The 10,665-nt window shown below is 55.5% G+C and overlaps 1 protein-coding gene across 2 annotated transcripts; it reads right to left on the bottom strand.

The window, feature by feature from the left end:
- Positions 1-712: 712 nt before the first annotated feature.
- Positions 713-10,145, bottom strand: Pkdcc (protein kinase domain containing, cytoplasmic). 2 transcript variants are annotated; one of them, XM_020187088.2, is made up of 7 exons: positions 9,489-10,145; positions 5,591-5,713; positions 4,511-4,782; positions 3,823-3,902; positions 3,452-3,559; positions 1,734-1,907; positions 714-1,582 (listed from the first exon to the last, which is right to left on the bottom strand). In XM_020187088.2, the coding sequence occupies exons 1-7, from the start codon at positions 10,125-10,127 to the stop codon at positions 1,497-1,499; spliced, it is 1,482 nt and encodes a 493-aa protein (XP_020042677.2). In that variant the 5' UTR covers positions 10,128-10,145; the 3' UTR covers positions 714-1,496. The 2 variants fall into 2 exon arrangements, with proteins under 2 accessions (XP_073905670.1, XP_020042677.2); XM_074049569.1 differs by lacking the exon at positions 3,452-3,559 and having other exon boundaries at positions 713-1,582.
- Between the last annotated feature and the right edge of the window lie 520 nt (positions 10,146-10,665).

Here is a 10,665-nt window from a genome sequence, read left to right as displayed (position 1 = left end):
AAGCAGAAGGTGTGCAGGAGAGAGGATGTGGGATTGCAAGTTAGAAGACCTGCATTCACATTGCAGGCTCTCTCTGGTCTCAGTGTGATCTTGAACCCTAAGGTGTTTGTGTGTGTGTGTGTGTGTGTGTGCGCGTGTTTGCGCGCATTTTGGGCATCCATACACCCCTGCTAGACCTTCCCCCGCTAAAACCCCAGAAAGGGGAGGTTGAACTTTCCATATACCCTCCTTTCTCCCCTCTTTCCATATATTTCTTGCCTAGAGAAAAGCTCCTAAAAAGGAAAGTACCCATGAACTTTGCCCATGGCGATGGTGGCCAGTTTCGATCCTGACCTGCCCCCAACCACTCCTTCCTGAACTATTTCTCCTCCAGTTAACCAAGTGGCCGACATCCCACCATGAGGCCTGCACTCCTTTGGGTTAGGGCTTTGTACATAGAAGCTGGAATGTGTTAAAATGAGAACCTCCATGTATAAAAGAGGTTCCATGTCTTTTGTGAGGAACTGATGTGGAGGGCCAAAGTGGGGGGTGAGCACCTTGGAAGCAGGGTCTGAAAAAGCATTTTGGCATCTTCAGTGTTTGCTGCTGAGATTTCACTCCCCAAAGATCACCTTGCTCCATAACACACATGACCACACAGACACACACCAAATATGTAACTGGGGACCAGTAAGTCCAAGAAACCATGGCTAGAGAAGAGCTTTTGTCATGAAACATCATTTTATTAAGTGATTTTTCTTTTTTACAAAAATAAACAATTTAATGAACAAGAAGTACAAAAGCTTCTGTATATGCAAACTCCAGGAGGGGAAGAGCCTGGTTTGGGCTGCTTTGTGGCTTTCACTGAAAGCAAATGAGGCAGAAAGGCCCCGGCTCCACCCCCGCCCCAGGTCCTGGCTCAAACGCAACCTGCTCCTTCACCCTAGTCTTGGCTCATATGGATGTGTGTGCTGCTACTCCTGACCCTTTGGCTGGCCTGGGAGGCCAGAGTTGGCCTCCACCTCTTGGATCACCTACATCTTGGAGCATCCTCCCAGTGAGTCTCCCATCTGGAACTGAGTTGAGAGGACACTCTGTGACCGATTGTCCCCATGTGGCCCCGCCCTCCGTGGCATGTGGCAGCAGTGGCAGCGGCAGCAGCAGCAGCAGCAGGGCTCTGGCTACATTCTCACACTATAAACACACTGACAGGGCTGCCCACAGAATTGTCCCAGTTCAGACTAGCCTAAGTCTTGGTGGCAGCCAGAGTGCCAGAGGGGCAGTCAGCCTCCCAGCCAATGACTCTGGTCTGGGAACCAGCAGTCTTAAGACTTAGGCTGGCAGCTCACATTTTAACATTTTGCATTATTGCACGTTTGTCCTGGTCACATGGGTCTGTCTGGGACGTCAGTCCTGTCTTCAGGAGTTCCCAGGTGACACACAGTGCTGCTAGTGCAAGTCGCTCCTGCTGCAGGCAAGCCCAGCTGGCGACAATGGTCAGCTGAGACCTTGACAGATCAACTAGGGAACCTCACATATGTGGTCTTGCTGGAGTCAGGGACCACTTGGCTCCACCCAGTCTTGAAAAAGACCAGCTTTCGACCTGAGGGCAGAGATAAGAGTGACAGCCTTGAGGACAGCTCTCCCTCATCATCTCAACCTCCTCTCTGGCTTCTGATGAGGACCCAGTACTTATCAACCTCCTTTGAAGAAATCTAGCTATACCCTTGGAAGGCCTTCTCCCGCTGGCTCACCTGTCCAAGTGGTCTGATTGGTGACCACAAAGGCACGGCACTGGGCATGGCTCTCACAGACGTCCACAGCCTCAGCTAGGTTGAACACAGACAGAAGGCAGCTGCCATGGTGGTGGGATGGCCAACAGCGGTAGTCTTCCTGTGGGATGGTGCTGTCTGGGATGCGCTGGTAGTCTGTGGAGTGAGAATGACACATAGTGAGAACTGTGTGTGCCCAGGGTGAGGGCTGGGGCCACTTTCTGAATAGGGCTGCACGACTCATTTGCTAGGTGAAAATTGACATCCAGGGTAGTGCCTGTAGCATTAAGATAAAAGCAGCCAATGCGGTTCAAACCCAGTCAATTGCTCATTGAAGACCAAACAGGGACTTGGATTTGGGGAGAGACACATCTCTCAAATCTAAGGCAATGCAGCTAGTTCAAGCCGAAGATAAGCAGGCACATGCATGGGACAGACACACTGCAGCTATCCAGACTGGCTGCTGAGGTCAGGGCACTTTAGACATTTTAAGCCTGGCTTCTCAAACATCACTGGGCATGTGCATCCCCAGGGAATCTTGTTAAAATGTAGATTCTTGTTTAGGAGGTCTGGGGCGGGGCCTGAGAATCTGCATTTCTAACCAGCTTCTGGTGCTGCTGGTATGCAGGTCACAGTGAGTGGCAGGGTTTCAGAGCACCCATGTCGCACCTTCTCCTGGCCTTGGGGACAGGTAAGCTTCCCCCAGGTAAGCCTGGGGGAAGCAGTCAGGGAGTTTTAGGTTAGGAGGCATGTAAATGAAGATGAAATGCAAAAAATCCATAGCTGGAGTGTTTGTGGAGGGATGCCTCCCCATAATTCAGAGAGCTACAGGGTCTCAGCTGTAGGCTGCTTGTTCACCCCATCTTTTCACTGTACCAGGAGCCCGGTTTTGGACTGATAATGCAGAAGCCCTGGGCCTCTGGCCACCCCACCCTCCAGCCTCCTTCTCCTGCCAGGGGCTAGACCAAAGTCCAGGGCTGGCTGTGATTTATGGCCCCATAAACAGCGTCCTCAGGGACAGAGCCAGCCATTGTTCACCTCGTTAAACTTTATTTACAGGGCTAACGAGGGCTCCCCCACCCCTAAGACTGGCCAAGGCTCCTTGAATACTGAGCTGCCCACCCTTGCCCCCTGCCAACCACACTAAACCCTAGGCTTCTGCAGAGGGTCCACAGCCTGTAACCAATGGATGGAATCCTCCCTGACCCTGGGAGAACCAGCCTCTTTGGTTGGCTTCAGAGTAGGGCCCCCTCTGCCTCCAGCTGGCCTTCTAGCCCCAGCAGTGCAGAGGAAGGAAAGAGAAGCAAACATACATTGTGCTCCAGCTGTGCAACAGGAACTGTGCTAATTGCTTTTACACACCTCAACTGCCATTTAATCCTCAGAAGAATTTTGTGAGGTGAGTAATATTGAACCCAATTCACAGATGAAGAAAGTGAGGCCCCAAGGGTAAGTCAGACAGCCACTGGATGGAGGAGTTTGAGGCCATCCACAGGAGTGTCAGGGCCCACTCCCCAGTTCAAGGCAGAATGATAGTTGTTCTAGCTCCACCAGGCATGAGCTCTCAAAGTGAAGGTCCTACAGTCTCTGCATCACTTGAAGTGAGCCACTTAGCCCAGTTGGGGTGGCGGAGGCTTGTCATTGCCTCTCCCACCTTTTCCCACCTCTCTAGCCCCTGGGTCCCTGTTGGTGCCACTCACCAGCACTGCTGCTTGTTGTGGAGTTCTGCAGATACTGCCCGCTCCGGTACAGGTGCAGCACCGTCTCTAGCTGGCTCAGGGTCTCGTCCACCCCCCAGGTGAGCTCTCCTGCAGAGTGCAGTGTGGGTTTGACAGACTGCCTGGGCTTCTACTCCTTCCACACTAAGCAGCCAGCTATTTCCCCTCCCTCCAGCTAGGGCTTGGGCCAGATGATCTGTGGCCTGGGGAGGGCCTTTGCCACAGAACCAACCTTGCCTCAGGAAATGATGGGTTCTGGACCTTGTGCTGCCCAGGGTCATCCTTGCCCCCACTTCTTGGAGAAGGGAAGGTGAAGGGAAGGTGATGGGAAGCAGATGGGCCCCAAGGCTCACCTGTGGCATTGACAATGCTGTCCAGTAGAGGTCTGAGTGAGGGTGGGGCACTGTGAGGCAGGAGGTATGTGAAAAAAAACCTGTGGCAGAGAGAAACCAGGGGCTCAGGGGTCCATCTTTTGGGAACACATACTTCCTTTACCCAGACTAGAAGTGGTCACCATACTAGCTAGAGAGCCTGATTCCTCATTCCTAGTGACCAGGCACACCCCACAATGTGTTCCAGGGAATCTACTCAGCCTTGGGCATGGGTCTGGGCACAGCTATGACTACAACTTAAGTTCAGACCAAACTGAGACCTGAGGCCTGTGTGCCAACCCATCCCTGTCTTCCAGTCCACACTGTCCCCTGACTGACCCCATGGTTGGGTTTCTCAACCATGAGGAGCTTTGCAGAGGTCAAGAGCCACGGTGGGGGGGACATGCCAGGCCCTCAGTCTTGGCCCTGAGTCTGACTCTATTTTAAGAAGACTCCAGCTGCCCTCTCCAGGCCTGCTTCTCCTTGGAGCAGTCTATTTTTAGCCTCAGCATCAGAAGCCTGAGCATTCCCTCTTGACTGATGGAATGCTCTCCCCACCCCACAGCTCCATTGGTCAAGCTGCCTCCCAAACCCCATGTTGGCTCTCCTACTGCCATACCCTTCCAGGCCCACCTTCCCTGGCCAGAGCTAGAGAGTGGGCAGTGGTCACCTGTAGGCATTGTAGAGATTTCTCTTCTCGTTCATGCCCTCGCACCAGCCCTGGGCTGAGCAAGGCAGGGTGAAGTTCCTGGCTGGAAACTCGAGTATGCAGTCAGCACTACTTGCACACAGTGTCTCCTCCACGCGAGCATCATCCAGGTCCGTCACCTTCAGCTCCCCATCCACCAGCACGAACTGCCGAGGACGGAAGTCCAGCAGAGTAACTGAACCCAGTGGAGAGTGGGCTAGGTGGTGGAGGAGGCGGCCGAGGCTGAGACAGATCTGAGGGCAGATACACTCTGGGTTGGGCCTGTTGGAATCCTGTACTCTGGGCTCCCTCCCTTCTTAAGGGGTCTGGCTGGGAGGTTGACCTTTCTCTTCTGTAGGCCCTAGTGCTCCATAAAGGTTTGGTCCAGGGGCCTTAGAGAGGAGGCCTCTGATTTTCAATTAATTCTTGGCTGGCCTGATCATGCAGGTGTAATAGGAGAGAGATGGCAGCAAGGATCTGGGGTAATGAATCTCTTCTTTTTTAAAGCCACATCTCAACTGTGGTTTCAGTTCAGTGTATGGGATCAGAGTGAGGGTCAGATGACCTTAAGGTTGTTCATGGTCCCAGGTTTTTCATTTGGTTGTGTGTGTATGTGCAGAGGGGTGAGGACAGCAAGAGCACACACATCAGGATCCCATCTCACTCCTTTTTCTTTTTCTTTTTTGGCGAGACAGCTATGAACTCAGGGTTGCTTCATGTTTGCAAAACAGGTGCTCTGCCACTTGACCCACACCTCCGGTCCATTTTGCTCTGTTTTGTTTTTTTTTCAGATGGGGTCTCATGAACTCTTTGCTTGGGCTGACCTGGAGCCTCAATCCTCCTGATCTCAGCCTCCCAAGTGGCTAAGATTACAGGTGTGAGTCTACTGCACCGTCTTGCTGCTTTTTTTTAACCCTTTGGCTTGTGGTAGAGCCAGCTTGTGCTCCTTCCTTCCCTCCCTCTTCAGGCTGAGGATCAGTCTAGGCAGCTGGGGAAGGCTGGCCTTCTAAGGGAGAATCATTCTAGCAAGAAGCCCGGGACCCTGCCCTCCTCCCTGCTCACTCGGAATCGATCCTCCCAGGAAGTCTGCAGCAGCTGGATCATTTCCACAGGGGCACCAAGCTCCGTGATGGTGGTCAGGGTGTCCGGGATGTCTTCGCTGTCCTGGTAGCAGTAGCCATAGAGCTGGGGGAAACCCAGGGGAGGTCATTAGGTCACAGGGTGGGGGTGGGGACAGAGAAGATGGCCTCTTCTGTCCAGAGGCCGTCCCTAGGCCTTTGCTCAGGTCAGACTATATTAGCAGCATTGCTTTGGAATTCTGCCCTCTTTTCCAGAAGCCACAGTTCCTACTGGCTACATCAGCCCCTTATCTCTTGCCACTCAGGGAGATGGGCAGGCCTGGCTACCATGTGCTGACCAGGTGCCAGGCACTATGCTAAATGCATGCCATGCATAATTCAATTCTTATAATAACCCTAATGGGCATAGTGGGTACTGGTATTATCTCCGATCCCAGGTGTGAAAACTGACTCAGTGAGGTTGCTTGAATACAGTCACACAGCTAATAAGCATAGGACTAGGATTCAAAATCATGCTACTGGTTTTCTACAACCTGATTCTTTCCAAGAATACTGTTTGCTAACACATAGGCCAGCAAATGGTTATCCTACTTCCTTCCCCACGCCAGTCAATCCTAGTCTATTCCTCACCATTTCTACTTTCTGGCAGCTGCTTCTCCCCCCACCCCCTTTCTGCTCTGCTCTTGTGGGAAGAAAAGCACAGGTATATCCGTTGGTGTTCTTTGCATATGTGGGAGGGTGACTGACATGTTTCAGTGGGGGTAGTAGTGAGAGATGGTTCTCAGGGAAGATCAGTTTTTTGGGGAGCATGGTCACAAGGAGCTGATATGGGGGACATCATATTATCCAGGGGAGGGTCTTGGTATCACCCAGTTGGCCAGGGGAGGCACAGCCTGACATTGTTACTAACACCCACACCAGTGTCCACAAGGAGCCCTGCTTCTCTCAGCCTCTCCCAACATCTTCACAGCCACTTGGGGTTCAGAATGGGCTCCAAACAACCAGCACCCTGTGGGGTAGGAACACAAAGGCCAAGTTGTTCAGGCCAGACTAGAGAGAAAGATCTATGGGCGGAGGAGTGGGGGTGGGGGATGTCACCCAGCCCACAGGCTAAATGACCCTGCACACTTTCACCACCCAGGCCAGCGTTCTCACCATTCCCAGCCACCCTGAAGGCCTTCATGTACCCCCTTTCCTCCCTGGAAGCCCCCCTCGTGGAGCCAGCTGCTTAGTTTTTCATGAGGGAAGGCAAAACTTGGTGCTGGGTCACCAGATCACTTGGGGTGTGACTTGGGAGGGAGCAGGGTGCAGACCCAGGTACCCTGTTTTGCCCTCTTCCTCCACACTCCTCATCAGCTCAGGGAGGCCCCAGACCCTGGTGGGGTAGAGAGAAGGTAAGGAGAGCAGCCCTGGGGCCTGGTTCTCATTTTCTTGCCCAGAGTCTGAGCCTTTGTGGGAAACTTCTGAAGGTTATTAAACACCGGAGGTCGTTAAATACGCTGTTAACGAGGTATTAATCAACACCCTTTGGGGAAAAAAAAAAGACATCATTACCCCCCCACTCTCAGCAAGCGTGAGGCTGAGCATTTCAGTCTCATCTTTTGTTTGTTTGGGGGAAGAAATATACTGCAGCACAGCTAGAATGTGGGCTCAAGAAGGCCTGGGGCTCATTTGAGGCCTGAGACTCCAGGATGATGGGGGTAGGGAAGACCTTTGTGCCCTGTGACCCTGGGTTATAGAGGCAGAGAGAGAGAGAGAACAGCACAACTTTGGGCTGCTAAGAGATGGGGGAGTGCGTTGGGAGCCCTGGCTAGGGTGAGCCCTAGAATCGTTCTTTGGCTCCTCCCTAGTTCAACAAACAGTCAAACGGTTTTGAAATTTTAAATGATTAAGAGGTATTAAAACAACATGATTTTTAGTTCTGGCCAGAACCCTTCTGAGCAGGAAGACCTTTCCACAGTCTTCCGTGCCTGCAGAAGTGGCCTAGCTGATGTCTAGAGGGAAATTGGCCTGGGGACCATGGGGTAAATGGGGGGGCGAAGGGAACCCACCCCCAAAGTAGTTCCTAAAACACGCTAGGGCCCCCCACTTTTCACTAGGATCCTGGTTACCTTAGCAACTCTTGTGCTCTAGGGTCACTAACTTCGGCCTCTGATCTTACGAGAGTCATACAACCAATCCAACAGACTGCCTGGGCAAGAGCATGGCTGAAAATTGTTCCACTGCCTAATTTTTCTTTGGTGCTTTGGCATTAGGGGCCTAACATTACAGAGGAGGACCATCTGTGGTATGTGTCAGGTAGGGGGCTGGCTGTGTGCTTATTGAGAAGTTGGGTGAGGTCAACTTCTCACTGACATCAAATGTCAAACTGGATCTAACCCAGGGGCCTTGAGTCCATTAACTAACACTGAATGTCCTGTTAAGTCACTCAAGGCCTCTCCACCCCTTCAGAATCTGGCTGGTATGCCAGGGTTTCCAGAAAGTTCCCAAGAGTGCCTGGGAAGCGAAAAAAAACCAAGATCCTCCTAGTTAGAATGGCCACGTAACCAGCTGCTTACTCCCTGAAACGATGGACCCCATGTCAGTCATGCAGCGAGACACAACCATACACAATGGTGGCTTTGCCAGGCCTCCTGAGACCAGTGCAGGGTACGGGACCCTGTCACAAGTGTCTGACCAGGGTGGGGTGGACTGGGAGACTGAAAGCTAGCAGGAGCGTAAGTAGTGTTGGGGCGCGGCTCCCGTCAGCACTGCCACCCTACTCCTGCAGGTCTGGGGTTCCATCTCTCTGGGGTGCTGGGTGTCTGTTCTACGCTGGATGTAGAAAGGTTAATCTGAGTGGCTGAGAGGTAGTAGTGTGAGCACATTCACGGCTGGTGAGTCCACACACATCCTGTGTTTCCCAGGCCAAAAGTAGTCGGCATTCCCCTCTCACTTGGCTCAGATGTGCGGAAGGAACCGTTCGTCCCATCCTAGGTAGACTCAAGGACAGACACCTGGGAGAGACCATGTGTTCTGTGAGGGCAGGGCAGGGATTGTGAAACCCACTCTGAGTTCAGCTTGGAAGGGACAAGGCAGGGGCTCAGCTTTCTTGCCAGTCCTTCCAGTGAACAGTGAGGCAGAGACTCAGTGAGGACCTGGGCCTCTGGGCTACTCAACCTCCCAGTCTCCTGGCCATATATGCTCAGATAGTGTGGATTGAGACCCTCTGGTCTTCAGTCTATCTAGTGACTGAAGATGCTAAGGTTTCACTGGTGGTTCAAGTAGACCCACTCTAAGGCCTGGGGAACTCCAGGTCACTTCTGGGAAAGGCTGTGCATTTTCTGGCTGACTCCTGTACTCCCTTCCAGTGGCTTCTGGGTGGGACGGGGGACGAGGGGGCTCCCTGGGAGTCAAGTTGGCTATATGGTCTCTTTCAAGCCCTTCCCAATCCCTCTGCTTTCCCATCTCATCTTCAAGGTCACTAGAAGTTGAAAGGAGTGCGGTTCAAGTTCCATCGATATGAGTGTCTTGGCTTGAGGTCATTTTGGCTTGAGATAATATCCTGGTGTTTATTTAATACCCTAGCTCCAGTCAGGTGCAGTCCTATGTTCCAGCAGTAGCTCACCCTTGGAGTTTTGGGACCCTCTGTCCTGGCCTCTGCCTTTCAGGGATGTGTGTAAGCTGAGAACCCCAGGAGTCCCTGGGTAAAGAGTGGCTCACCCAGGGGTGAGAGGCAGGGTGGTGCAGTGTGTAGTGCCATAGTCTGGGTTCTGCATCCAGAGTAACTTAGGCACAGTCATTGACGCCCATTTTTTTAAGACCAAGGAGTACTCTTCCAGAGAGCTTGGGGCCTGGATGCTCCCAGCCAGCCCACTTACCCCCGCATCCCACCCTCGTACCTGCAGCACGTTGGGATGCCGCAGCCGCTCCAGCAGCACCATCTCCTTGAGCAGCTTGTGGGCCGCCAGCCGATAGCAGCCTCTCCGCGCCCCGAACTCGCGCACACAGCTGCCCAGATCGTGGCCGCTGAAGTCCACCGCCTTCAGCGCCACCGCGGCGCCACCGGGCAGGCGGACCCGGTACACGGCCTTAGTGTAGCCTGAGCCCACATACTGCGCGCCAGACACGTTGCGGAGCGCGGCGCAGCCCAGTCGCGGGCCCGGGCCGGAGGAGCCCGGGCCGGGAGCCGGGGGCCAGACCGGGAAGCCGTCGGGCGGGGGCCGGGCCCGCGGGGACCGGGGACGCAGCAGGCCCTGCCCACCCGGAGCCAGGTCCATCAGGCGCCGCCGCTCCGGCCGGCCGGCCCCGGGCCCGGGGCCCCCGCGGGAATAGCGCTGCACCTCTTCGTAGCGCGCCCGGATCTGCCGGGCCAGCTCCCCACGGCCCCCGCGACGGCTCGGGCTCGGGGCCAGCGAGGGCCCCGGGGACTGGCCTGGCCGCGGAGGCTCCGAGCCCGGTGCGAAGAGCACGTTGAGAACGGAGCCCAGCAGGAAGGAGGCACAGAAACCAGCGGCCACGGCCGCCCGCCGGCGCCGCATCGCTCCGCTCCCGCCGGCCGCGCGGCCGGCCCCGCGCGGTTCCCCGGCCCCGGTCCCGGGCGGCTCAGGCTCCGAGGCGGCTCCGCTCCGCGCCCCGCCGGCCCTCTGCCCAGCCCGCGCGCATGGCCCCGGCCCCGGCCCCTCGCGGGCGGCACATCGGCCTGACACTTGCCTCCCTCCCGCCCTGCCCCCGCCGCTTATAAGGCCCGGAGCCGCCCCCGCCCCCGCCCCTCAGCCTCCGCCTCCCGCTCCCGGCCCGAGCCTGTCCTCGGCGCCGCCCCCTCCGGCCGCCGGGCCCGGCCTTCCCTGCTGACTGACAGCGGGACCTCCTCCCGCGGCCGTCCCGGTCTGGGAAGCCGCGCGCGGGCGGCTCCGGCCCTGTTCTGCCCGCGGCCCCCGAGCTCCGGCCGGGAAGCGGGGGAGGGGGCGGCGGCTCTCAGGGACTCCCAGCCCAACACGAGGGCGGATAACGGGACCGCGAGGCCGATAACGGAGCTGGCCGGCCGGGGTGCGGGGAGAGAAAGGGGCGAGGCCGGTG

The sequence above is a fragment of the Castor canadensis genome, chromosome 12 (assembly GCF_047511655.1).
Source record: "Castor canadensis chromosome 12, mCasCan1.hap1v2, whole genome shotgun sequence".
NCBI classification, from domain to species: domain Eukaryota; kingdom Metazoa; phylum Chordata; class Mammalia; order Rodentia; family Castoridae; genus Castor; species Castor canadensis.
The sequence above is the reverse complement of the archived record's forward strand: the minus strand, read 5'-3'. Positions and strand labels throughout refer to the sequence as shown.